The sequence below is a fragment of the Talaromyces proteolyticus genome (assembly GCF_021365285.1).
Source record: "Talaromyces proteolyticus strain PMI_201 chromosome Unknown BGW36scaffold_5, whole genome shotgun sequence".
NCBI lineage: Eukaryota > Fungi > Ascomycota > Eurotiomycetes > Eurotiales > Trichocomaceae > Talaromyces > Talaromyces proteolyticus.
The window spans coordinates 2,399,121-2,425,932 of NW_025764281.1; the positions used below are offsets into that span (position 1 = coordinate 2,399,121).

At 48.8% G+C, this 26,812-nt stretch overlaps 11 protein-coding genes across 11 annotated transcripts; 5 read left to right on the forward strand and 6 right to left on the reverse strand.

Annotated features, from left to right (window-relative positions):
• Positions 1–536: 536 nt before the first annotated feature.
• On the reverse strand, positions 537–1,847 carry BGW36DRAFT_294176 (uncharacterized protein; the record flags this gene model as incomplete). Its single annotated transcript, XM_046211066.1, has 2 exons — positions 537–1,163; positions 1,227–1,847. 2 exons carry the CDS (start codon positions 1,845–1,847, stop codon positions 537–539), a joined length of 1,248 nt encoding a protein of 415 aa, XP_046073623.1.
• Positions 1,848–2,032: 185 nt separating this feature from the next.
• On the reverse strand, positions 2,033–4,710 carry BGW36DRAFT_340594 (putative pseudouridine synthase TruD/Pus7). Its single transcript, XM_046213077.1, has 2 exons — positions 4,295–4,710; positions 2,033–4,243 (listed from the first exon to the last, which is right to left on the reverse strand). The coding sequence occupies exons 1-2, from the start codon at positions 4,486–4,488 to the stop codon at positions 2,266–2,268; spliced, it is 2,172 nt and encodes a 723-aa protein (XP_046073624.1). The 5' UTR covers positions 4,489–4,710; the 3' UTR covers positions 2,033–2,265.
• Positions 4,711–5,607: 897 nt separating this feature from the next.
• BGW36DRAFT_426833 (uncharacterized protein) lies at positions 5,608–6,048 on the forward strand (the record flags this gene model as incomplete). Its single annotated transcript, XM_046220322.1, has 1 exon — positions 5,608–6,048. The coding sequence occupies one exon, from the start codon at positions 5,608–5,610 to the stop codon at positions 6,046–6,048; it is 441 nt and encodes a 146-aa protein (XP_046073625.1).
• Positions 6,049–6,501: 453 nt separating this feature from the next.
• BGW36DRAFT_294313 (uncharacterized protein) lies at positions 6,502–7,132 on the reverse strand (the record flags this gene model as incomplete). The annotated part of the gene is made up of 2 exons (XM_046211084.1): positions 6,502–6,984; positions 7,031–7,132. The coding sequence occupies 2 exons, from the start codon at positions 7,130–7,132 to the stop codon at positions 6,502–6,504; spliced, it is 585 nt and encodes a 194-aa protein (XP_046073626.1).
• Positions 7,133–10,342: 3,210 nt separating this feature from the next.
• BGW36DRAFT_426835 (PHD finger domain protein) lies at positions 10,343–12,676 on the forward strand (the record flags this gene model as incomplete). The annotated part of the gene is made up of 2 exons (XM_046220323.1): positions 10,343–12,444; positions 12,490–12,676. 2 exons carry the CDS (start codon positions 10,343–10,345, stop codon positions 12,674–12,676), a joined length of 2,289 nt encoding a protein of 762 aa, XP_046073627.1.
• A 292-nt stretch (positions 12,677–12,968) lies between these two features.
• BGW36DRAFT_426836 (putative acetolactate synthase) lies at positions 12,969–14,666 on the reverse strand (the record flags this gene model as incomplete). The annotated part of the gene is made up of 1 exon (XM_046220324.1): positions 12,969–14,666. The coding sequence occupies one exon, from the start codon at positions 14,664–14,666 to the stop codon at positions 12,969–12,971; it is 1,698 nt and encodes a 565-aa protein (XP_046073628.1).
• A 383-nt stretch (positions 14,667–15,049) lies between these two features.
• Positions 15,050–17,198, forward strand: BGW36DRAFT_293918 (putative mitochondrial cation transporter; the record flags this gene model as incomplete). The annotated part of the gene is made up of 5 exons (XM_046211041.1): positions 15,050–15,757; positions 16,011–16,138; positions 16,191–16,324; positions 16,375–16,469; positions 16,518–17,198. The coding sequence occupies 5 exons, from the start codon at positions 15,050–15,052 to the stop codon at positions 17,196–17,198; spliced, it is 1,746 nt and encodes a 581-aa protein (XP_046073629.1).
• A 452-nt stretch (positions 17,199–17,650) lies between these two features.
• BGW36DRAFT_406988 (uncharacterized protein) lies at positions 17,651–18,481 on the reverse strand. Its single transcript, XM_046219024.1, has 2 exons — positions 18,089–18,481; positions 17,651–18,035 (listed from the first exon to the last, which is right to left on the reverse strand). Exons 1-2 carry the CDS (start codon positions 18,347–18,349, stop codon positions 17,784–17,786), a joined length of 513 nt encoding a protein of 170 aa, XP_046073630.1. The 5' UTR covers positions 18,350–18,481; the 3' UTR covers positions 17,651–17,783.
• Positions 18,482–20,886: 2,405 nt separating this feature from the next.
• BGW36DRAFT_258853 (ankyrin repeat protein) lies at positions 20,887–21,273 on the forward strand (the record flags this gene model as incomplete). Its single annotated transcript, XM_046210050.1, has 1 exon — positions 20,887–21,273. A coding segment is annotated over one exon (387 nt), but the record flags the coding sequence as incomplete, so codon positions are not given.
• A 119-nt stretch (positions 21,274–21,392) lies between these two features.
• On the forward strand, positions 21,393–22,375 carry BGW36DRAFT_155917 (thiamine diphosphate-binding protein). The gene is made up of 2 exons (XM_046209550.1): positions 21,393–21,989; positions 22,056–22,375. The coding sequence occupies exons 1-2, from the start codon at positions 21,485–21,487 to the stop codon at positions 22,085–22,087; spliced, it is 537 nt and encodes a 178-aa protein (XP_046073632.1). The 5' UTR covers positions 21,393–21,484; the 3' UTR covers positions 22,088–22,375.
• A 1,673-nt stretch (positions 22,376–24,048) lies between these two features.
• Positions 24,049–26,270, reverse strand: BGW36DRAFT_294323 (kinase-like domain-containing protein; the record flags this gene model as incomplete). Its single annotated transcript, XM_046211085.1, has 6 exons — positions 24,049–24,246; positions 24,297–24,384; positions 24,437–24,896; positions 24,947–25,294; positions 25,351–25,432; positions 25,479–26,270. 6 exons carry the CDS (start codon positions 26,268–26,270, stop codon positions 24,049–24,051), a joined length of 1,968 nt encoding a protein of 655 aa, XP_046073633.1.
• Between the last annotated feature and the right edge of the window lie 542 nt (positions 26,271–26,812).

Sequence of the window (26,812 nt, forward strand, 5' to 3'; positions counted from 1 at the left end):
GGAGCAGCGATGACGGGCGGCAGGGAGAAAAAGAAGGACAAGACGCTGGGAGATATCGATGGGGGGTGGTGGTGAGGCCGACAAGGGTCGTTGTTCTCGTAACGGCAGGTGATGTTCTCGGCTTGGCTGCGTTTGCTCCATGATGCGGTACCGCGCCGGTCACGTGAGCCACCGCATCGGGCTAGCGGCATCGGACCTTGCCCCGGATTCTTCACATTCTTATTATACTAGTCTTAATAGGTGTCTGAAGATTGACATGATTAGTGTTTTAGTTTATCTACTACGGAGGAATTGTGTATCCCGGTAGTACTGGGTAATGCTAGTAATGAATTATATTTTAATTCTAGAGTACAATGTCGTCAAAGGTATATACTGCTTAAGAGATCATAAACAATAATCCAAGCCAAGAACAGTCAAGTCAAAATAAGAAGAAAGGGTCATTGGAAATCGAATGGAATCGGAAAATACATTGGCGACAAAACAGAAACTGTAATCAGGCCAGCAGGTATAGAAATAGGAGATTGATTCGTCAACCATTAGTCATGTCCCGAGACTCGACGTCTCCAGTCGTCGCCAATCTTCAAGCTGTCGACAACATCAATGTGTTTGCCAATACCGGTGACACCTTCCTTCTGCCACCACTTTTCACGGTGCTCTCCGCCAAGTGCGGATTCGTCCTCGCTGTCGACCAGGCCGCCACGGCCGCCCTCATCACCGACGACGACTACGACATGTCTGACCCAGTTGGATAGCTGTTTCACGGTCTCGCCTTCGTTGCCTGACAGTGACTGCTGGATGTAAACGATATCCGGGGATAGGTGACGCAAAAGGTGCAGATAGCCATTGGTGGTGCTATATGGCATGATCATAGTATCTTTATCCACGATCGCTTGAGCTTGGGTGTACAGGGTCTTGAACATCGGGCTCGTCGCTTCAATATCCTCGGTTGCTTGTGGTTCAAGAGGTGTTAAGTCATTACCAGACAATTCGCCAGCACCAGCAGCCTCTTCATGGGCGATGTTGGAATACGAAGAATCAACTGATGGGGTAGGTCGCGTGGATGTCTGTTGTCCAATAGCGTGTTTAAGGCCCGGAGCATAGATCAGAACAAAGACTCGAGCGACATCAGGGTTGACGTGGGTTGGTAGATGGGAGAGAATAGACTATAATTCGTCAATAAAAAGTTTAAAAAAAAAGTCACCCCGATTAAAAAAAGGAAAACATACCGCGTGTTCGGTCAATGAAATATCATCACTCTCTCCGGACAACGGGTCAGCCGAAACGACAAGAGCCACAGTCCTCTTCTTGTTGGATGAAGGCGCCGTTCGAAGACCGGTTTCAGCTGCACCTCTAGCTCTTGAATCCGCTTCTTCTGACCAGCGCGAGTGGTCCTCGAAGTCGCCGCGCTCCTCTCGAATAGAGCTCAACGCGCCTCCAACCATAGCACCCGCGGCGGCCATTCCGGCCGCAACCCGCCTGCTTGCACCATCCAAGATCTGCTGGGGACTAGGTGTTCTGCGTAGCGCGCCTTGCATGCGACCCATAACGGTACTATCATCCTGGCGTACATCGGGACCAGTCGATCTCGCAAAGTCTGCGCCCTCTGCGCCAGGCGGCATATCTGGACCTGGAGGAGGCGGGTAATCATCGGGGAAAGCGCGGCCGTATTCACCTTCATCATCATCCTCGTCGCGTTCACTCCATATCCAAGCAGCTATACTGATTGTCGCGACTCCAACCGTAATGGCTAGTGGCACCCAGTACCCCATGAGCGTTCGCCTGCCCGTCGAGCTGAAGCCCAATCCGGCTGGAGCTACCCGGCGCCGGCGGTCTTGAGGGTAGGACATGGCGACAGGGCTGGGGAATCAAAAGGGCCGGTAGTGCTGAACAGATCAAAAGATATTATTGAGTTGTAGAAGCAGTCGCGTAACTCTCATTTCACCAGCTCGAAAAATGCGAATGCCAAAGGGCAATGATGGGGAGGAAGAAAGTAGCCGACCAGCCTCGGAGGACGAGAGGGGAGCCAAAACATGTGGCTGGAGCTGCCCGCGCTGCATGGTTACCATTGTTTATGCTGTTTGTTGTGTTTGCCCAAAAACCCGGAGGCTGGTGATCACGTGACCTGCGTTTTCCCGTTTTAGCCGTCATGTATTCCAATAAGTTAGCCCTAAGCATGTCTCTACATTTCCACTCAGTTGATTTTGGGTCTGGTGGCACAGTTATATCCCACAATATCTATAGCAGCAATATACAGAAAGCCTTCTCTTACAGTTTCCTCCCTCCGTAATCAGGCTTATACTCCCGAACGCCTCCCATTTTCATCAACTCCCTCAGAGCCATCGTCGCGTACTGGCTTGATCCTAGCTGGAACTTCAATACAACAGCAATTTTGTCTGCTGTCTGTTCAGGCTGACCTTCATTGCTGAGAGGTTCAGGCTGCCCACCTTTGAGAGCCTCCATATCAGTCTGCACAAATTGCTGGTCATCCACGGAGTATGTCTGGATATCGTAGGAGAATTCGGCTCCCGGTCTGCTGAGGAGCTTCCGGTAGCTGCCACTCAGACTTATATCTCTCCATTTCCGACGCATGTCGAAGGGATCTAAGCCACCGCCTTGCTCACTAGCCATAAAGCGTTTATAGAAATCCGTCATCTGGTTGGCAGGGTACAAGACGTCGTAGCCTGGAAGAGGGAGCACAATGTCAAAGATGGTGAACTCGCCACTCGCGGCTTCTTCAGCCGAGAGCGGGCGCGCGCGAGTAAACATAGTGTCTACTGCGTTGGCGGTATCGTCGGCGTGCGGAGCAACGACAATTTCGCCATCGGCGTCCACGGCTTCGTTGGTAGCCGCTTTCTGCTGTGTGTCGACAATCACCAAGTCCCCTTCTACAACCTTGCCGCCGTAGAGACGCCAACGTTCGCCGGCTGCAAAGTTCCAAACTAAGGATTGGTATGCATGTACATACATAAGTCGTAAGTTTCTAGGAATGTCTTGCAGCGCTCCCAGATAGTTATTTGGCTCGCGCCCAAGGTGACGAATGATACTGGTTTCAGCCGAAAACTTCCTTGGCAATTTTCTAAGTGCATCGCCCACACTCCTCGTTGTCTTGAAGATGTGAATCGCTTCGGCTCGCGCCTTATCATCGGAGCTGATCAGTGGGCCTATGCCCTCGGTGTCTTGGCCCTGAGCTACGTCGAGTAATTGAGGATTATAGTCCAGAACCATATCCACAGCGCCGCGGAAATCTCCTTGTAACATTTTGATGCCAATCTCATGCGTTCCTCTCGCATAGGTGCCAAATCGTTGTAGTCCATAGTAATTTAAATAACCACGGTCGCGCAAATTCCGCATTGCGCTACCGACTAACTCTTTGGCCTGCTCCACTGCCAATGGAACCTCGCCAGTGCGCGGAAACTGGCAGTCACGAAGGGTGATAATAAATTCGTTTCCCTCCAGCTGTCCAAGCTCCATTCCATACTTGCGGTATTCAAAATCACCCAAAGTAGCATTGCGCAGACTCTTGTTGAGACCCATCAAACGCTCTGCAAAGACTTTGAAAACACATGCTCTTTGTACCGTAACGCCCCGACGATCCTTTGTTCCCGCAAATTGAAAAGATTTTGCATTCATCTTGAGTTGCCGTGCCAGAAAGGACACCACTTCCATTGTATCCTTGTTCTCTTTGTAGATAGTGAAATGCATATATGTGCCTCCGAGCTCGTCCCACTTGGATCGATCAACCCGGTGTCCGCTTTCGCCTCGAAAAATTTTCGGCGATTTGTTGTGTCTGTTCGGTGCCGCGGAAATTATCATGTTGTTATCTGCATCCGTCTTCGACTCCAAGAGCGAATTGAAGATGCGGCGTAGATTAATGTGCATTTTGGTGCGCACATCCTTGTTCTCAACAACGCCAGCTTCGATTTGGCCAAACTTCCTAGGCGGAGTATTGGGAGATGCGTGGATGCTCGCGTGGAAATCAATAATTTTCAGGGCCGCTTCGTCCCCGAACAACGACTTGAGCAAGGCTAGGTCATCGTCTCCGATCTCGAACGGCTTTGGCGGCGCATCGTTCTCTTGGGCAGCACCGTCCCCATTTTTCTTCTCAACATCAGTGGAGGTTTTGAGTTTATCCTTCTCTGCATTTTTCTCTGGTCTCGATGAGATGTTGGCAGGCACACTGGTACTCCGCAGGTGGAGAACTTCGCCAGACGGGAGAATTTCGTTGACTAAGAAATCGGTATACCTACAAACAATTAACAATTCGCAGGCAAAGTGGGCATCACTTCGTACGCACCTTTTCTTCAGAATGCCCTCAAAGCCCGGGATATCTGTGCTAACAAATTCTGTAATTCCAACTTCCGCTTCCCTGCTGTGATTCGGGCGGTCGGAGGGCAGTGCGGTGACCAGGTCATTGCCTTGAGCAGGTGTGTCATCGATTTTGAGTCGTTTCCGTGGCGACTCCACGACTTCCTCTCTCTCTCTTTCCATTTTTAAAAATCAATGCGAAAGATGGCACGAGAAGATTGACTTCGGGATGTTGGAGCGTGGAGATTGAAAAGAAATTCTCGGCGGGACAAGCTCAGATGCGGGTCAAATCGGGGTTATCCTCGCCTGATTGGCTGATACCGTTCTATCTACATGATACTTGATTAATGGAGAAAGTCTCGATTGTTGAGAATTTATGGAGTGGTATTGCCAGATATATGTGGTGGGTTGATTTCTTCGAATATCTGAATAATATATACACAAGATTCTACAACATATCGAAATAGCCTGTTGCCGCACAATATCGGCTAATGGCTCTTCAATGAAGCATATAGCCCTAGACTTCGAGGAATAACCAGTACGTAGAGAGCGGCCTCCCGGTTCTCATTGATCAATGTCTCTGGCAGCTGCCACTAGGGGGTGTTACGTTAGAGAGGAGGTAAAAATAGTGTTGATGAAGCGTGTTTAATAGAAGTAAAAACACATCTTAGAGTTAAATATACATAGAGTGAAATTTCTCATGTTCATAATAGTTTATACTATAGCTGATGAGTTGTACAAGATCAATTTTATGCTTGTATGCGAATCCATACAAATTCGGTATCCTGATGGAGCCGGGATGTATCATCTGTCATTGCGGTTAGGACGAATATCTAGGGTGGTTAACATGATTGATCACTCATCGTCTTTGACGGTCTTAGCATGTCTATCTTACAGGGAACACGTTGTTAGGGGGAGATGAGAATTGATTGACACGCCTTTGATGTTGAGCATTTGAGAAATTTAATCTGAAAGTTAACGGCAGGATTGCTCTATCTAGTACTAAGTTGAATAGTGGAATAGTTGGGTCAGATATAATTGAGATTTGCTCAAAAAGCTGCTTTGCAGAAACAATAAAGATTATTGAGAATGCAAGACGATTGATACCATCTCACCAAACCGCCGTCTCAAATAGTCTCGTCTTCCAGGTTGTTTTGCCCTCCTCTTCTGCAAACGCTACCGTCACCTCGTCACCTCGTCATCTCTTCAGCTCTCCATCTTACCTCGTCTCACCTCCATTCATCTATCTCGTCAATCTCACAGCCTCAATAATCACTTCGTAACCCGACCGATCGCGTCAAAATGACAAAACGCAAAACCTCCTCCCTCGCCTCCCACGAACGCTCATTTGACATCGCAATAAACATGCTCCTCCGCTGTGAGCGCTTCATCCGCGATCTCGCATTCTTCCGCGGCGAAAAAACTTCCATCCTGGCGCGAGAATTATATGAGAATATGTTCCACATCGATGGGCAAATCCTCAAGTACAAAGTAGACGGCGAGCTCAACGACTACGAGTACCGTCTTCTATCCCAAGTCAACGAGGAGCTGACCGACTACGCCTTCCTGGCGAGTGCGAATATGCATCCATACGATGTGGAGCGATTGGTGGAGAGCGAGAAAGGAGGCGTCAAGTTTTCGCGTAGCGTCGAGTTTCCTCCCGCCAATTGGGTGAATCGCGTGGCTAGAAAGACGCAAAATCCGCTTGCGGTGTATCCTTTGGGGAAGGTGAAGGAGGAGTAGGTCTGTTGTGAGTGTAGACTTGGCATATATGCAACGGGTGGCTGATGAGATAGATTCAAATTATCATCATGATTTATTCAACAAACGAAGGGACGGGTTGAAAGACGGCTCAGTTGAACAGAATCATTCAAATGGGTAGTTGCGGATGGCATGTCATTTCAATTCGGGGAATTGATGTTCATGAGATAATTCGTATGCGGAGCGTTGCTTTAATTAATGCTGAGACCGACAAACGAAATCAATGGTATGGCGTCGTGTGACAAACACCGCGATTGAAGCTGGCTCTACTTTTATCGTAGACTGTTAGGTTGTATGCACAATACTTACCAACATGAGAGTTTGCGAATTCATCCAACAGGAGTCTTCGACATTTGTCCACCAGTGAGCTCGACATGTTACCATATATGCAAATTCATATCCCGGTCTCATATACAAATCAAGAACCGCACGTAGTCATCTATTCGCAACGCTGGACGACGATCTCTGTCGTGAGCGACTACAGTCGCCCGCCAAATATACTTCAATCTTGGATTTCCCCGCCCACTGATCTTTCATACCCTGGACGACGTTCCGCACCGCCGCACGAGCATCCTCTCGACCAGCCCCATCATCAAGCAGACTATCGTACGAGGTGTGCTCGTGTCTGAGATGTGCCTCTACCGCAAGTTGCGCCTTTTTCTCTGCCGACTTGGTCGTCGTTCGTCCCACTCTTCCAGACCCTTTTAAGAACGAATGCTTGAGGATCCGCTCTGCGCAGTGGGCTGGGATCTTTGGAAATGTCTCTTTCAAGACCTCCTGTGCCTTTTTCTGGTCTCGTGCGTCTCGAAGAAGAACAGCCTTGGCGCGATCCTTGGCTGTTTGGGTCGCGAGATCGGTGATATGGCTGTATACCTCCTGTTTGACTCGGATGCCAAGCTGTTCTTTGCCTTTGCTGTCCTATACATTTGTTAGTAAAATTCAACACTGAAGTGATATAACCTACATAAACCATGTACACCACACTTCCTTGAGCCTTACTCTGCGTCTTGCAGTTTCTGGTGACATAAGGATCACCCTTAGCAACAAAAACATAACCCTCTGGCATGGAATCCGCACGGAAGCAAGGCTGCACAACCCCGCGCAATGGTTAGCCCTGATTCTGTTACTGTAATATCCTGCTAACATACCTTTTCAAGAGGATCATCTGATTTCATATTCTCTCGCTCGTGAAGAGGGGGTCTGGTTTTCTTCTTTCTGGGCCCTGCTCTCCTCCTTTTTTTACGACCCCCCAGGCGAGATTTTGGTACAGTCATTTTATCGAATGCAGACCAAGGCAGACGATGGGCTTGATGCGGTCTAAGGCATTACAGAGGAAGACGAGACGAGATGGCACTTCTCAGAGTAACATTGACATGATGGAAGGCCTTTTTGTAGCTGCAGTGTGAAACGACGCGGCAGCCTCCTAATTTCTGGGACACGTTGGCACGTGGCAGGTGTGGCGCAAACTGGCCGTGGCGCAGGCGATACTATCGACCTCAAAATATCAGAGTATTATGTAGTATGTAGGTATGTAGTATTATACTACGAGCCATTTGTAGTCACAGCAGTCGCATGTTGACAAGACGATCTCGGACTAACGGCGCTACTACCAGGCTGCTTCGGCGACTACCGCGAGGAGTTCAGCCGCCGCGGTCGATAGATGTACATTGGTACACACTACTGGGAAAAGTTGAAGCATTATCTTTTCAAGCAGTAGGCTTGTCTACACTGACATTTAACGAATTGACACGTATTAATATTAAACATTTAAATATTGTTTATTATTTTATGCAGTGCGGGGTGTGGGGCTTGCAAACTTAATCGGTAGCATTTGCCACTCTTTCAAAATTGAAACATTATCGACCTGATGCTGTATATTCAACATTGACTGGGTATTGACTAGCTGATGTTCTTGCACATCCGCGATATCCTGGGCAGAACCACAACATATTATATTATTCTCGACTCTTTTATACATATGTAATAGTTACTATTTTTGAACCTTGTTATTTAATATTAATATAAACAAGTTCAGCCCTCTGGACCCATAATACTACTTGCTAGTCTTGTACTAAATACTACCAGATCGAGTTAATGACGTCAGGCGAGATCCCTTACCTGGTTATTAGTGCAGTATTTTCAGGAATCGTTCGATCGGAGTGAATACTAACACTAGTAACTGAATAGGGGTAGGGAGCAGTTCAGTGCTGCATTCATATTCTGCTCTCGATTACAAGTATACTATACGGCTAGCCCTCGCCGTGTCAGGCTGTCAGCAGATAGTGATAGTAGTAGTAATATTATATTCATGCGAGCAATGCGACATAACAGCTTTGACTCGATGTCGGCTTCCATAGTGTGTTACAGACCGGTATAAAATATACTGTGTACAGTATGCTATTGATAGTATCGCGCTTATCTCTCTTCTAGTCCATAACTATAAGTCATGCGTCTCCTCCTACTCCAAGGTACTGTGCACATACGGTGCAGTGTCGGTGATACTTCTACAACAGCAATCAGAGCAATTCCAGTAATACAATGGAATCAATGCTGATTGCTGATGCTACTCTACCCGGCCAGAGCTCAGCTAACTCGTACCTCCGTATAGCGCGGTCCACATCGCCGTGAATGGCAAACCATCCATGACATCAGCTCGGTACACGATTGCGCTGATCTGGATTAAGACGGAGTATTCTTTCACTTGCAGGAGAAAAGACTGTGCAATTGATAATAAGCAGGAATTTGAGTAAATCATGAAGATGTGTTTAATATGGCTATATATTGTACGTCCATGTATTTGTACCTGCGTCGAAGCTGACCCTCGCATCAGGCGGGCAGCGGCCGCAGGGGTTCGCCCAATCATGGCGCCGCCGAGGGCCCAGCCAGGCCTAGAGTCCTAACGAGAAAGACGGCAACGATCCCGGAGATTACTCTCTCCTTCCAGGACTTGCCAGGTTCTCCGGTACTGGAGAATAGAATAGAGCATAAAAGTGAATCCAGAATATATGATAGAATGTGGATTCCATAGTTACAAATAATTCAATGTTATGATGATAAGTAGGTGACCTGACCGCAGTACATAGAAGCATGCATGTATCGATGTAGCTGCTCGATCGATCCTGCACTATCCCGATGTGCGCCCGCATCATCTCATCCCTCGCGACGATAATTGGCCTCAGCTTCGCTAGCCCGAGGCTGGCAACACTCCATTTATTATCGCTGGATTAGCAGCCACTCAGGACCGCTACCTTCCAGACAGAGGGAACCAACGCAAGTAGAATAGCCGATGAGCACGACAGACGGTCGTAGATAATGCAAAGGAATCTATTGTTTGATTAGCATCATCTTTTCGATGTCCAGCTGGATGCTGGCACTTGCTGCTTAGGGTTGGCGGCCTGTGGAGCACGGCGAAAGAAAAATCCCCATTTGACGCTAGATCCAAGCCCAAGACAGCAAAACGAAAACACTTCCAACCTTACTAGCCTCAGCTCCAGCCAGCCCTGCCGTCTTTTCTCGTGCGCACCCGAGCGGCTCTCTCACTTAAGCTGCGACTCTGGATACGCTTGCCGGCAACTGCAGATCAAGCGCAGATAGGATTAATAATTAGTAGCGAATGTGAATAGAAAGAACAAGGGAGAAAGGAGGAAAGCGCATTCCTGGGCTTCCTCGCTCCCTTCGTTCCTTCCCGCAGCCCCTCTCGCACCTACCTGCCTGCCTGCCTGCCTGCTGCTGCTGCCCCGTTTGCTCCATCCATCCACTCTTCTTCTTTCTCTCTTTCTCCTCCTCCTCTCTCGCTGAACATCTCTCGATTCTTGACTCTTGCCCCGTTATTCTACCAACAGGAATAAGATAAGACTATGCCGTAAAGGCTTGTCTGCCTAGCTTCCACCTCGTTAGGGCCGTGAATCCGCCCTGCTGCCTGTTGGCTGTGCGAGCTCGGCCCTGTGCTCCTTCTCCGCACGAGATACTTAAGCCCGCCCACTAGCATTCCACATCTCCCCCGATCTGCGCTTCCTCATTCGAGCTCAAACTTTCATGGTTGCTGGGCTATCTTTGCGAACATGACTTGGGATCGCCCTGTCCACAGGTATGTCAAAACCGGATCTGACAGGCTGGATATTGTCCGTGGTGGAAGCAAACGACCTGCTTTGGATCATGGCTGGCCTTGCTGGTTCCTGACAGTCTCTGCCCTCAATTTTGCATGGTCCAACCATCTCGTTTTGTTTCTGCTCGCCTCAAGCCATAGCCTGAGCATTGCTCTGTCTAGTACTGCACAATGACCATGCTGATCGATGCTATGAATACATTTAGTTTCAACTACCCGAATGGCGAACCCCAGACTCCGACGAGGACGCCCACCTCGGGAGCGTTCGGTGATACTACTTTTCAAACCCCCAAGTTTGAGTCCAGTTTCTACGATCCCCGGGTGACATGGGACACCGCAGATCCGTATGCGTCGAGTCCAGAATTGCTCAAGACCCCGCAAAGATTCGCCTTTGGGACGCCGTCTCACTCGATGCAACCTCTGGATGCCTCCTTTGGACAGCACATATCACCCAATGTCACCGCTAAAGGGCCGGTGGACACTGACACTGCCAAGCGCAAGCGGGCTGCGAAGCCAAACACAAATTTCGTGGAGGAAGGACCGGGCACTGTCAATTCGACTCGATCTGCAGCCACTATACAAACTCCCCCCCCAACAAGCACGTCTCGGAGGAGAGCAGGAGATCCGGCAGATGAAGGACAGGGTTTTGTAGAAAGTGCAAAAAGGCTGTCAGCTGCCACTGAAACCCATTTGGAAACACCAAGCCGAATCATCGGTGCTTCACCGCACCTGTTTCCAAACCTAGAAAACTCACCTGATTTGTTTCGATTTTCAACCATTAACCAGTCTACCTCTCCTTTTTTCCCGCAACAGAAGCTCTTTCTGGATCAAGATGCCAATGACTTCTCTCACCTTTCAACAGATCCATTTGGCGGTGCAAACAATGACTTTTCTACCGCAATTAATGCAGCATCCCATCCTCAGTCACTGGACGTACCGCCACTCCCTACCATACATGGATCATTGGATTTGTCCGAATTTAGCCATGACCCTAGTTTTGGCATGGGGACAACCACTCCGGCCGACGCTGCTCTATTTCCAGCCCCCTTCTCTACTTCCCCTCGCGTATTAATTGCGAAGGCAGATGACCCAAGTCTATTCCTCAGCTCGCCCGCTCGACGGTTCGGGCCTCCCCAGGCTGTCTCAGAACCAAGGACTGCTCCTCGACCATCTCGACAGCCTTACCATCATCAGACAGAGGAAGCAAAACGAGAGCAACAGCGCCGTACAAGCCAAGTTGACAGCCGACCTCCATCTGGTTCATTTTCCGGTGACGAGGGGAAGGATGACGATTTCACCCCTCGTGCTCAGGGCTTCAGACCAAGCTTGAACAGAAGCCATACCACAACTGCGATTACATCGCTTTCCTCACACTCCCGTCAACAGAGCCAACTCTCCTTCGCCAGCAGTCACACTTCATCCAGCGGCGTCAAAAAGGTTCCCCCGAAAGGACGCGTTTCTCCGGTCAAGACAATGCGGCAACCCTTGCCACGATCGAATTCCTCATGCCTTCCTACTCGTTCACAATCTTTGATCTTGAAGATCGATAAAGATGGTAGGGCAAAGACCGAATTCCAAGCCCCTGGCAGCAACCAGTTCACCGGTCTCACCGATCCGATTTCAGAAATGGACATTGATGGGTCTGCCACCGAAAGTGAAAGCGATTCTGCAGAATTCTCCGACTACCCTGCTGTACAAAGCACAAATAATTCCTTCGCATTCTCAGGCCTGTCTCTCACAAAACCACAGCTCAGCCGAACCGGCTCGATCTCCCGACCAAACTCTAAGAGTTCTTATGCATCATCATCCCTTTCGGGACGTCGTTCACCGTGGGCAGATTCACGACCTAAACGGCCTCAGTCGGCGATCATCCCATCAGAGTGGACCAACACGCCGAGACGGTTTTCGATCCCATCTAATGCCAATTTTACCCGAAACTCGGCGTCCACTGATAGTACTTTGCCAGATCCTGATGAGGACTCAGGCGATGCTCAACATGCACTCAGACAAGTTCTCCAGGGACGTGGAAGAAACACGGTGGGAAGGTATGCAGGAGGGCGGATGCCTGTATCTCAGTCGATGAACCATCTTCCCTCTTCCCCTCCTGGCATGGGGCGATTCGACATTGGCTCTGGCGATTCCACGACATCCCCGACTACCCTCACCGATCCCGATTTAGGGACCCCGAATAGCGACAGACGGACCAACCCAGGGAATGGCACTAGATGTGTTTGCAAGTCAATGGAAAACGGCGGTCACTTGATGATTCAATGGTAAGTTTCACCTTTTATCATTTTATTTCTGCTAACAAGGATTAGTGAGTCATGCAATCACTGGCTGCATACCAAATGTGTCGGCTTGAATCGATCCAACCTTCCCCCAGTGTACATCTGTGTGTACTGTTGCTCTACCCCGATGCGTGGAGGTCGCATTCGTGATCCTTTGGTCGGAACCTCACATGCTGCCTCCTCACCTCTGGCACGCAAATCCTTCCGATACCGATAATATTATCCTCTGAATCCGCCTGTATCTTACAACATCGATACCATGTTTTGCACATCCGATGAATGGTCTCATCTTTCTTTCAGACTGTCCATCTCATTAGATACCCTAAAATTGCTTTGTCGAGATTGACTAGCCTCGACTTTCATTTGTAATTACGTCTAACATATCTATTTTGCATGTGTAGAGAACATGATAATCCGTTCACACACTGAGAAATTTCAATCGATATCCGTGCAGTACATTTGTATGTAGTATCATAGTACCTTGGCTTTTAGTACGACAGATTATCTACCTACTTATAATCATCCGGAATAACATTTCTCATCAACTCATTACTCTTACTATAATCAATAACAACCTCCACAATCGCCACGCCTTTGACCGCGAGCGCTGCTCTCATCACACTCTCCAACTCCCCACTCGTCCTCACCCTGAACCCCTTCGCATCAAACGCCTCTGCGAACTTCACAAAATCAACGCCACCAAGCCTAATCCCCGAGCTGCGTCCGTACTTGGCCTCTTCCTGGAACTCGACCATGTTATATGCCGAATCGTTCCAGATGAAATGCGTGATATTACACCCCTGCTGCACCGCCGTCGCCAATTCTTGCGAACTAAACATAAACCCGCCGTCGCCGCTAATACTCACCACCTTCTCCGCGCACGGTACAGGTTTCTGTGACAAGCTCGCTGCGATTGCCCAGGGTAGGCCAACGCCCAGCGTCTGCTGTCCGTTTGAGCAGAGGAGATGGTGAGGGAGATATGTGCGGAAGTACCGCATCATGTAGATATACACGGTGCCGACGTCTACGGCAACCACGGTTTCCTTGGGTAAGAGATGCCGGAGTAGGTACACGAATTGAATCGGCTGGACGGGCTCGTTGAGGGACATCCCCACCGTCGCCGTGGCTTCCCAGCTATCAAGCTCCTGTCGGATACTCTCGAGCGCGTCCTCTGCGCCATTCCAGAAACTCGGCCGGGCCGTGTGCATGCTGGAGTTGAGCTCGTCGATGATGTCGGCTGGGTTCCCGATCAGTTCGATGTCCGGGAGATAGTGCTGCGAGACCTTGGCGTCGGTGTAGTCGATATGAATGATATTATGGCACGAGGGCTTGACGTTCCAGGACTCCGCGTCATATTCAAACGGGTCGTATCCAATAGCCAGGATGACATCTGCCCGCGCGAGCACTTTGTCCCCAGGTTGGTTCCGGAATAGGCCGACGCGCCCGTAGAATCGGTGAAGAAGACCCTCGCTGATGGCCCCGGCCGCCTGGAAGGTTTCGACTACGGGGATCGTGTAGTCTTTAATCAGCCGCTGGGTGGCAGCGACAATGGCCTGGTTAGCTGATCGCATACCCAGCAGGATGACGGGGGATTTGGCGGCGAGAAGCTTGTCCAGTGCGGCGTTGCGCAGGCGTGGATTGCTGCTCCCGTAAGTTGGTGGGTTGAAGCTGAGGCTGGGGAAGGGCGGGGTTTTGACAGAGGTGCTTTTGATGAGGTCCATGGGCAGAGCCACGGCGGATGCGCCCTGCGGGTATCTGCGTGCGCGGCGGAAGGCATTGACGACGACTTCGCTGACCTGGTCTTCGACGCTGACCTGGGTGACGGACTTGCAGACACCCTCGAGGACTTTGACGACGTCGAGGGCCTGGTGGGTGTGCCGCGCGGCTTGGAGGCGGGAGACGGTGCCGGCGATGGCGATGACGGGGTCGCCCTCAGAGGTAGCGGTCGCGAGGCCTGTGACGAGGTTGCTCGTGCCAGGCCCCGACGTGACGAGACAGACACCAGGAACGCCGGTCAACCGCCCGACTGCAGCTGCCATGAACGCGGCATTCTGCTCATGCCGGCAGATGATCAGCCGAATGGTTGGGTGGTCGCTCAGCGCGTCGAAGATGCCGTCTACTTTGGCGCCAGGGATGCCGAAGACGATGCTGACGCCTGCGTTGGCGAGGGAGTCGACGATCACGTTGGCGAGGTTGCGGGTGGACATGGTGTTATCTCAATCGACGTTGACCTGGCTGGGATGCTGTGTCTGTATCTGTTCTATTGAAGTCTCATATTCGTGAATTGGTAGTCACAGCTGAGAAATTGAAGAATTGGATCAGTCCGCTGATGATATATACCAGATATATCGGATATATATATCGGATATATAGGTTTTATATAGACGCGATCAATTGAGGAAGAGGGAGAGTGAGAGAGAGTTGGAGGTGGTGGCTGCTGCTGCGGGGCATCGAGATAGAGAGAATCCGTGCAAACCCGGTGGCTGCTCTGACGTAACCTTGTCTCAGCATTTCCACCATAACCCGGACACAGATCAGGGTTATACATATACATGTACACGTATATCTATGTGGGTGTGTATAAAGCGACATGGCAGACAGACTATATCAGTATTCCACGGCATCTGCCCTCATGGCAGGAGTCGCGTCGAGAGGCATCCGACTATCGCACCTCCTCGCGCATGGCAGCCATGGCCTGGGCACAATGACATCGATCAACGGCGAAGTCGTGATCATCGACTCTACAACCTACCATCTCCAATCAACGGGCGCAGTACGCGTGGTTGAGCCTCACGAGGAGCTCCCCTTCGCCATGATCACGTCGCTGCAGGACTGCCGGACTAAACAGCAAGCAACCTTTGTCAACCTGTCCAGCAAACAGTCCCTCCTTGACCACCTCCGCACTCTATTCCACGGTATTGACAACCGGTTCGTCTTCTTCCTGATTCCCCGTCTCCGCCTCGACTATCTCAAGGCCCGCGTCGTTCGCGGCCAGCAGTATCCGCGCCAGCCATTGTCCGAACTCGGGGATGCGCAGAAGGTCAATACCTACAGGGATGTGGAGGGGAGTGTGGTAGGGTTCTGGTCGCCGAAATACATGGACGGCGTGTCTGTGAGCGGTCTACACATGCACTTTTTGTCAGAGGATAGGCAGTTTGGCGGCCATGTGCTGGAATTGGAGTCGACGACGCAGATCACCATGCAGGCGGCTGTGCTGAATGAGTTCGACCTGGAGGTGCCTGGACACGACGAGTTTGGAGAGGCCACGCTGGGGACAGACGGGGAGGCGCTGCGGAAGGTCGAGGGTAGCTACCATTAATTAACATTGATATTGATGATAAAATTGAATAATATGATGAACAAGGACTGTATGTGAGGCACTGTGCCGAAGGTGACGGCGGCTAGAGTCGGCGGCTCCGTTATCGCTGGGCTTATCTCTTCACCGCCTCCGATGCTGCTCCCGCTTTTTCCCTTTTCTTCGATATCTATTTCATTTCATTCCATATATTTATATAATATAGAGTCCTCATCTTGCATTGTGATTGACCTAGCGTTGGCATCGTCTGGAAGGCGAAATGTCCTCCTCCATTCCCGGCAGCAGGGAACTTCCGCGCTCGCAATATGATCTGACCACGTACTGGGGTCGCGTGCGCGAGGCTGCCGGCATTTCAGACCCTCGGTCAGTCCTGACTCTTGACGTCGAAGGAATAGAATTGTACTGACCGTTGTAGAATGCTCTTCGTCTCGTCGTCCGGCCTCGAAAATGCCAAGAAGGCCATTACCTCATACAAGAAAGGCGATGTGAGGGAAATGTCCCCTGAGTTATGGCGGGCAAAGCAGATTGTCGACTCGACCTTGCATCCTGGTATACACCCTCAACTTCTCCATGATCGCAGCCATTGACAGTTATGATAGACACTGGCGAGCCAGTTTTTCTTCCCTTCCGCATGTCCTCCTTTGTCCTTTCCAATCTCGTTGTTACGGCAGGCATGCTCACGCCAGGATTGCAGGTATGAACCCACACTGCATGTTCCTAATATCCAAACTTACGCAAGTAGACCACCGGCACACTGCTCTGGCAAATCGCCAATCAATCTCTCAATGTCGCCATCAATGCCTCCAACGCTAACAAGTCCACCCCTCTCACCACCTCCATGATGGTAAAATCCTACCTGATGGCCGTATCAGCCTCATGCTCCGTCGCACTTGGTCTCAACGCCATTGTGCCTCGCATCAAGAACATTTCGCCTAACACAAAACTTATTCTCGGCCGTCTCGTCCCGTTTGCCGCCGTCTCCAGTGCAACAGCCTTGAACGTGCTTCTTATGCGCGGCGAGGAGATTCGCAGCGGCATTGACGTCTATCCCGTGCTCTCTGAAGAAGAGAAGAAACAACGCGAGCTGACCGGCGAGCCCATCGAAAGCCTAGGCAAGAGCAAAGTCGCCGCCAAAATCGCCGTGGGCGAGACCGCCATCAGCCGAGTCCTCAACGCCACGCCGATCATGGTGCTGCCGCCATTGATTCTTGTGCAGCTCGAGAAAATGGACTGGCTGAAGGCGCGGCCGCGCCTAGTTACGCCGGTGAACCTCGGCTTGATTTTGACGACTTCTATTTTTGCCTTGCCGTTAGCTTTAGGCGCTTTTCCGTCGCGCCAGGCGATTGCTGCTGCGAGCTTAGAGCCAGAGTTTTGGGATAAGGGGGGAGAAGGAGGGAAATTGGAGTTTAACCGGGGCATGTAGAGGGTATATTTTAGCTTCTATTCTTTTATATAATTATAGATCATTTGGCTTCAGCATTTGCTTATGCATGACAATTGGTTATTCCTATGCATGAAATATTTTGAGCGGCCATACTTCCTGTTTTGCTATCATCGATTACCAAGATCAAGGTATTCAACAAAATACCTGATTTGTTTCGAAGTATACTTGTTTAGTTGGCATGAATTTGTCGTCTTGAAAGTCTAGACTACTCTGCCCGTACATGATCGGGCTCTTTTACGCGGTGTGAATTATGAATATCTACCTGAATTATCAATTGAGGACTGCTCAAATGACTGAAGGCTGGTGTTGAGATGAAGCTTTAGAGTATTCTCACAGAGCAATATCTATAAAGTTATGAAGTAATTCCCTGGTGTGGTGCAGTTTTGGCGCTGAACTGTGTTCCCATGTCGCTGCCCCTCGCTTCATCCATCGAGCAAGCTGCGAGTACCGCAGGTTATCGTATTCAATGCCTAAGAAGACTTAGTGTCACGTATTATAGCACGAAGTTCATAGTGATGCTATTTTACACAAAGATCTACATATGTATATACAGTCGACAACCCACTATAACCTCCCCTCAGCTTTCATCTGCCTCGCAATCTCAATGGTATGCGGCACTACCTTGGCCGAACCTTTTCTATGACGCTCCAATATCTCCTCAGCCTCCTGCTTCTGTTTCTCTCTATCGGTGATCTCCGGATGTGGGAAATCAAAGGAAAAAGTCAAATACAGCTCCTCCTCATTCTCCGTATCCTCTGATGCATATGAAATGATATTCGACACACGCATCCCCGTTGCTGGGACGTGGAAGTCGACCTATTATTTGCATAAGCGTCAACATTCTACAGATAGGGTGAAAATGGACATACCCTCGTAGGCGGATAGAAATCAACCACCTCCTCGACCTCCTGCTTCTCGAGTTTACCCATAGTGCCAGCTTTGAACATGACCTTCCGTGTGAGCCCGTCGGCGTGCTCGTGTATGACGCTGGAAGACTCGATCGGAGCAACGAAATCCTTGGGATACCGCGCTTTGTAGACGAGGGCGGCGTATAGGTCGTTTATGCTTAGTTTTGGGGATGATAAGGGGGAGTTGACGGGGGCTGTGGCGGAAACGGATATGAAGACCATTCTCTTTCTCTTTCTCTTTTTTCTTTATAGGACAAGTGTTTTGTCTGTATTTTAAGCACTGATCGAGATGTATACCTTCAAACTTTCAAACATCAATGTCAGTTTTCGATGTCTGGTTGTATTGAAGAGAATACTGCCGAGGTGGTCGCGAACCCCACTAGTGTGATATTAACAATAAATCGCATATTATATTCCTCAGGCCAGACTTGACATCAAGTGATGTATTATTTCGATCGTTCTTTACATATGTAGTTGGTTGTCTACTTCAATAACTATGTATCGAATGTTCAATATTTCAAAAATAAGTAGTTATGATAATGGAGAGAGACAGTCCATCGAGACTGAAATGCTCTCCTGGACAGTCGCAGGGCCGATTTATAGGGGTGGGACGCATTTGAGGATGAGGAGGCCCCCAAATAACCCTGCGTAGATAAGCGGCTTCGGGCAGGAGACGCATTAGAGCATTTGAACGTTCTGGCACCAGTTCGGGGCAGGCGCCGCGGGGAATTAGGGGCCTAATGACCTCCTTAGTGCCCACTAAAACGAGACCTTCATAGCTCAAGGTTAAGGCTGGGTAAGGTCGTTAAACTTGATGATGGTGATGATGGTAATATCGAGATCTGGCACAGGTCGGCCAGGATGCTATATTGCTACACACATTTTCTACTGGCTTTATTCTTGTCTTGACAATCGTCTTGGCATGGACGTTTCTTTCCATGTTCGGCTCTTTTCCGCGCGGCTCTGTCTAGCGTGCTTTATTTTACCACGCATGGCACTGATCGCCTATTTCCATGTTCAACCTCTTCTTGACTCCTATCCTCCCTCTCACACACCGCTATCAAGATTACAATCCGATTATGGCTCTTCCAGCTTCCATTGCGGCCTCAGCGTCTTCCTTGGCTGCGAGCTGTACAGGAATGATTGATTCTGCCCATACCCTTGACTTATTTCAAAAGAATGACAATCGCCTGGTCGACCTGTTAGACGTGTTACAGTAATTGAGAAACATAATCATTTAAGCCTGAACTTGACTGATATTAACAGTATCCTGTCTTCAACACTGAGCGCCATGGCCCTTTTCTGGACTATCAATCAATTGGTAGCCATCTCGGATGAGCTTTCAGAGATCTTGCAAATCCTATCCATCTCCTTTAACCATTGTAACCTCAGCTTGGAAAAAATCCAAGGGGCCTTTGAAGAGGGCGAAAGAGAAATTCTCTCAAGCTCCGATATATGGTGCAAGCGAATTCAAGCCCATGCTGATGCCACAGCACTTGTTTTGGAAGCAAGTATTGGGTAGGAATAATATTAACTTCATTCCTGTATATTTGGTCTCTAACTATGTACGATATAGTGGTCCAGATATTTCCGCTGTTGACATAATCAGTGTGAAACAACTCATCAAGGATATGAAACAGGCTGTTGAAGAACAGGAAAATATTGTAACGCTGAACAATACCCAGGGTATCGAAATGGAGAGTATTATTAATAATATGGAAATATTGATGGACAAGGTCCACCAGTATGGTATAATCATGCGCAGTGAAGGAGGAACAATTTCAGTTTCTACAGCCGAGGAAGGCCCTTCTGGTCCGAATACTGCCAGAGTCTTGTCTTCAGCACAGGGCTTTATGACGGCTAAGGAACGGATCCTGAATGAGTGCCACAATTTCTCCAAGATTAGAGAGCTCATTTACCATAAGGAATTTACCGCAGTGCAGGAATGTGTGAGATTATTTCATACCGAGGTTGCCCTCACACTTGAATCAAGGCGATTGTTGGCAGAATATTACTATTTGGGGGCCATGTTTGGACAAATGATTGAAATTCTAAAGTGTCCGCGCGAAATACTGGAAAGGGACAAGTTTCTTGCGTCGAATGTTCAGCACCTCCTGGCGAAGGCCTTCTTTGGGATTGGGGAATTTGACAAGGCCATTGAGTATTCCCATGCCAGTCTGGACACCCGAAGAGATCTTATAGAACATGACCAGCCGACGTTTTTGGAATCGGTTGAACTCTTGGTAGCTATTCTTCGGGCCACTGGACGGTTTGAGGAAGCCATTGCAGCAAGGAAAGAGTATCTATCAGCAGAATACCGCCAAAGCTTTGAAATTATTGATACCATAGGTGACTTATTTCAGAGAGACAAACCTGCTGCGGTGGAGTTCGTGATTCAGATGCTGGATAGTAACTATGGAAGGGAAAATCTCATGTCGAAAGTACAGGGAATGAATCAATTCTTGGAGAGTATCAAGGAACGAGAATTTCACGATGTAATTTTGGGCTTCGGGACAGGTGTTTCGCTAGTTACAGTGTTTACCGACATGGATGCTGGAGCGTGGGCTGGGCTACTAGGAATTAGGGGTATTATCTCTAGGGATCGTGTGCCTGGAAGTCGATGCCTAGCCTTTGACAATCTTCTCCGGAAAGCTGCTAAGCAAGGCGTCCTCTCGGAGGTGTATGTACTCCGCAGCTTCGGTGCTGACGTGGAAGCTGGATATGATTCTCTCGCTTGGTGGCCACAGTTGCCAGAAAATCTCGAAAATAGATCACCATTGTGCCTTGCTTCAGAGGCTGGGCACAGCGATGTTGTTGCGCTTCTGCTAGGTGGCCATACGAATATCGAGGCACGAGGATATTCCCAGATGACCCCTTTGATATTCGCCGCGCAAGGCGGAAATGCCACGACTGTCCGGCTTCTCCTACATAGAGGCGCGGACATTGAAGCCAAGGATGAAAACCAGAGAACGGCTTTGTCTCATGCCGCACAAAGTGGACATATTGAAGTTGTTGAGCTCCTGCTGGATTGGGGAGCCGATATGGAGACAATAGACGCAGATGGAAAAAACCCGCTACAATATACTGTGCCGTTTGGGCATCTCCCAATATTTAATCTGATGTTGCAAGTGGGAGCCTACCGTCAGATACAAATGAATTAAGGAAAAACGCATGTCACAACGCCAGTCCTGGCTTGACCAGATTAACAAATGGAAAAAGAGACGGCCTTTTTCTGACTACGGAAGAGCTGAACGTTCTTGTTCCATTAAGCCGCAAACTCTCATTGAGGAGATACACAATCTAACAGCCGGCCGAAAGGACTGCGCCTATATCTCGACTGTAGTTGGTCAGCACAAGATGTGGGTTGCTCAGTATTTCCGCTGGTGCCCCCCTCGCACTCTCATTACATGTGGTGACCTTCGAACAATGGGATATGTTCTCCCTGCAGCGATTGGGGTCAAGGTTGTCAAACCACATGCCCTTGTTATTGATATTGATGGTGATGCATCTTTTGCCATGACCTTGAACGAGCTGTCAACTGCTGCGCAATTTAATATCGGGGTAAAGCTCATCATCCTGAATAATGAAGAGCAGGGCATGATTACACAATGGCAAAACCTCTTCTACGAGGATCGTTACGCTCACTGCCATCAAAAGAACCTCGGCCTTGTGAAGCTAGCGATGGCTATGGGTCTACAAGTCCGCCATGTAGTAAAACCAGATCATGTATTTAACAGTCTGAAGTGGTTGATCGACACTGAGGGACCGACTCTGCTTGAGGTTATTACTGATAAAAAGGTACCAGTGCTGCCGATGGTTCCTGGAGGATCAGGCTTAGATGAGTTCATCACCTGGGACCGCGGTATGTCTTTAAAAGTCTCCATACACTTTGTTTAGACTCATCGTAATCATGCTAACTACAACGGAGAAAAGCGAAATATAAAGAATGACGAGAGTTGATGCGCAAACGCACATTCGGACTTCATGGCTAACAGCGCTATCTTGAGAAACTTTATGGGCCCCTGTGAGAAATCAGATGATAGTCACCCCTGTTTTATGTAATATCCCTTGATTTACCCATTTTAAGAATTTTTGAGCAAACTCTTTCAGGAGGATCATGGTTGCGAAGTATCAATTACATTTAATATTTACGTACTTCTTTTTGTATGTATGATGGTAGTTGGGTCATCTTCAACAAATTGACAACTTCGTGCTAATGTACACTCTACAAGCAGCACCGAAATCTCGTCAACTAACTGAGAATTCAAATACAAATATAAAAATAGTCGATAAGCGAGAAGGGATGAATATATCTCGCTATAAAAGGAGCTGCAGGTGTAACTTTAATCATCGCAATAAGTAATAATGTCGAAATCATCATTTCTGTTTCGTTTCGTTGTGCTCTGAGCATATGCTTTGTGTGCAACCTGCTCTTAAAAACAGATCTCGGCCGGTGTTGAGAGAGGCTTTATTACCATCACTCATAATCTATGTGTCTCCACGACCATGAGAAAAGGACTCCTATAAATATACGTTCTGGATGCAACGATTAAACTGCATGCCTAGAGCTTCTACATCAAGTTGCTTAGGGCAAAGAATACTAAGATTAGAAAGGAAACGAGTATTTTCACATGATTTATATCACATTGAAGAAAGCTGAATATCTATTAAACCTATTCTTGAAAGAATATAGACGTTTCAAGTCCGCATGCACGCTCATAGCGAGTATCTGACCTATCATTACGCCTTACCCATCAAACCAAGATGTCTCCGGATCTTGCCTTCCAATGGTTGATCTTTCAGCCTGAAGTTCGTAAAGAGAGGCAGTCCTTCTTGCAGATACCTCCATCACCACAGGCCCTAGCTCCTTTGCTCCCCCATTCTGAAGAACTGTAGGATGGTGAAGATTAAGGGCGGAGAGCGTAGTACACGTGCCATTCTTGGCTCATACGTGTTCTTTTGCATCCATTTCCTTAACGGAAATAACAGAATAAAAGAGAGCACAGTCAATACTAGTCCACCAATGCTACCCACAACCAACCCGATACTTGTACCCTTGCAGATATATGATGTAGATGGGCGAACGTCGATAGCACTATTCTAATATCCAGAGCAGAGGCCCAACTTTGTAAGACAAAGACCAAGCCTGCTCGAACATGACAACCAAGCTGGCCATGTGAAGACGAAGACTACGAAGGGGACGTACCAGAATTGTGAATGGATTGTATGTATAATTTGAACGTGGATGTATGTGGAAAGGATAGAACACGCCTCAGCTGATATCAAGTGGTGCATGAACTGATATTGGTGTAACGCTGCAAAGAACCATATTAACCCGTTTTTTTACATGTACCAGCCATGAATACTGCATTGACAGAATCAACAAAACCAGAGTATCCTGAAAATGCACCATATAGAAGAGAAAAAAGAAGAGAAAAAGGAAGAGATGATAATTACCGATGTGAAACACATCCAGTTAGATATCATTGCAACTCATTGCATCCTGAGACTCAATCAATCGAGGCTCTACTGTCCTCGAACCAATGATATATAGAACAACACAAAATATAGCACAACCATGCGTCATCATCGTCCATTACGGCGAGGCCTGCAAATATAACGCCCATGTTATACCCAAAAAATCAACAAATGTAGAACACGACTAAGACGAGTAGAGTATATAATGAATATGGATACGAGATCATCCTTCCCTCACAACCCAGCCTGACACCTAAATGAATAAAAAACAAAAGGTTCCTAGCTCTTTAAGAGCTAGCCACATCACATCATATATATGTATATCCGTATCTGACAGCATCAAGACACTCAACACCTGTCATGGTAGTGGTTCACACTCGCAGTCAGCGGCTCAATTGGAAGGATGAGCCGGGTACCGACGGTGTTTGAGCTAATTAGCACGTTCAGTTTCGTGACTGCATACGATTATGGAGTTTGGCAAGCCGTACAGCTTCAGTCCCATCATCGACCATACTCTCTTTGAACCACGGATGTTTGAGTGCTTGTTTGGCTGTCAGCCGCATTTTAGGGTCATAGACAAATATTCTCTGAAGAAGATCAAGGAACTGCTTGTTGAAGCTAGTGCCTCCAGGTAGGAATTCCTAGTCATTGGTTAGCGAGGCGTACTGGGGAGTGAAATTACTCATCTTACATGTAATTGCTTCATGGCTTTGACGTATTTACGAGACGCCCGGGTTGTCTCCTCGTTCGGGTAGTCTAATTTGTTGCGGTTGAAATATCTGGACATGATCAGCAAGTGCATCAACAAGGTCACATTGTTTAGTAGCATACTTGGCAGCCTGGTTTTGACTATTACCCCGACCTTGCACAACCTGTTTGACTAGTTTGGAATCAATTTTGCTCCCTATCACACTCTCCATCATTGCTAAATGTTCGAGGTTATCGTGCGTCTGGAATAGGGCATCCCCTGTAAAGAACTCTACGAGGATGCAGCCAATACTCCAGATGTCACAAGGAAAACTCCAACCTAGATTTAGAATGATTTCAGGTGCCCGATAGTGCCGCGTTGATACGACGGACGAGTGGTATTCGTCGTCAAAAGTTGCCGAACCAAAGTCAATTAATCGAATTTCACTGTCGAGCAAGACCCGGCGGTGACGGGCATTCCGGGCGGTGGTGTGGGAGGAGGAGGGGATGGTGCGGTTGTAGGTGAAGGTTTGGTATTGGCTGTTAACCAAGAGAATATTCTCTGGTTTGAGATCGGTATGGATGAGGTTGAGGTCATGGAGGACTGGGATAGTTAGCAACGTTCGCATTTTCGAACACTGTTCTTTCACTAACATGCAACGCTCGTGAAAAGTTGACGAGCAAAATTTTGAATTTGACTGCTTGGAAATGGTACGAAAGAATTGCCTTTGAGAAAGTCAAAGACACTTTGACCGAGCAGATCGGTGACAATGCAAATGTGATTACGAAAGTCAAAGCAGTCTCGCAAGTGAATACACTTGTTTCGGTTTGTTTTGTCGTTTTGGGCTAGGGTGGAGAGGACTCGTAGTTCGATTTTCGAGGCATCTCGGTATTTTTGCACTGATCGAATGATTTTGACAGCACATCGAACCTTGCGTTGCTTGTCATATGCCTCGACAACCTTGCCGAATGTGCCTTGGCCGAGTAATCGGACAATCGAGTCTAAGAATCCGGCGGTTAGGGTATATTTTAGAAAAAAAAAAAAATCCATGACTTACATCGCTCGGTGAGCGGCGTATCAGGGTTTACGATGTAGTGTCCATCGTCATCATCCACCTTCTCGTGCCTCGAGTATGGGAACTGCGGAGATTAGCATGGTACAACACCAATGCAACACGAAACTTACATCACGGATTACTGGCACAGGCACTTCTTTTGCTTTGACTGGAGGCTGGGGTGGGGGGATATAACTGAGAAAAGCATCTCCCACGCCCTCGAGTTCTCGACGCTTGGCCTCTTGTCGAGTCGAGGTCCGAGTATTGCGTTTTCGCTTCTGGCCAATGTTGGCATCCTCGTAGTAGACACCATTGGTTGTTCCCACACTGCCAGCCGACCCGAGCGATGTGGGAGCGGTTGTATGCAGCGATGTAGTGCGGTCGGTCGAGAGGGACCCGACGGAAGAATTCTCACCGTAACGTTGCGGATTCATGGAATACGAGGGACGGTCATGGTAGCTCAGGTCATATGCCGTCTCAACACCGGTCCTTCTCTTCTTTCCAGCAGGCTGGCCATTAGCCGTTGTTGTCGTTGTCGCGGTTGGCATCATCGACCGAGAGGCGGTGTTTTGGTCCGGGGGAGGGGTGTCGTCGATGACGATGACCTCTTTCGGCAGGCCATTTTTATAAAACTCTTGCCAATTCGGCTTCTTCCTCCGGGTCGAGGCGGTGGCAGACATCGAGGCACCGCTGGTATTGTTCACGTAGGAGACGTTGCTCGACGAAGTGCTCGGCTTGGCGATGGACGGCAGAGGCGGATGAGACTGTGCAGTAGGGGTGCTGGCAGAATAAGTGTAGTTATTCGCTAGACGAGCAGGTCCCGACGAGGGGGCCGGATATGTGCCGTTGGTCTGGTATGCAACCTGGTGATGGGAATAGCCATAGTGTGGATGTGTTGCGGTGGCTGTTGAAGGGGTCGACATGATGGGACGGATGCAGACACGGGCAGTTGTCTGGTCAGGCCAACCCGTGAAGGGATGGGTTGTTGCAGCGATTTTTTTATCGTTTAGGCCCGATGCACGCGATGGGGGAACTCACATCCACACGCAGCAGGGAGTAACTATTTCGTCTGGCGAGGAGGAGCGGGCGTGAGGAGTCTGGACGCTGGACGACGTTCTGGCGGCGTGGTGGAAACAGCCGGAAATGACGACTGGAGGAGTTGTGCAGGGTGTGGTCGGTCGGAGCAACCAGACTGGAGAGACTGGCTGGTTCGCAGTATGGCCCTAGGGAGAGAAGGGTTCTAGAACAGCGGTACGCAGCAGCAAGCCATTTGGAGGGATTGCACGATTGTTGATTGACGGTGACGGTCAAGCAGGAGGGGAGACTGCGTAGGAACGGTCAGGCGTGAGGGTGTAGAGGCAAGAGCATCGGCCGGAATAACGATAATGAATGGCGGTTACCCGTGCGTTGACTTGCCAGCTTAATGAATGCACTACGTCCTCTGCAATAATACGCAGCGGGCATA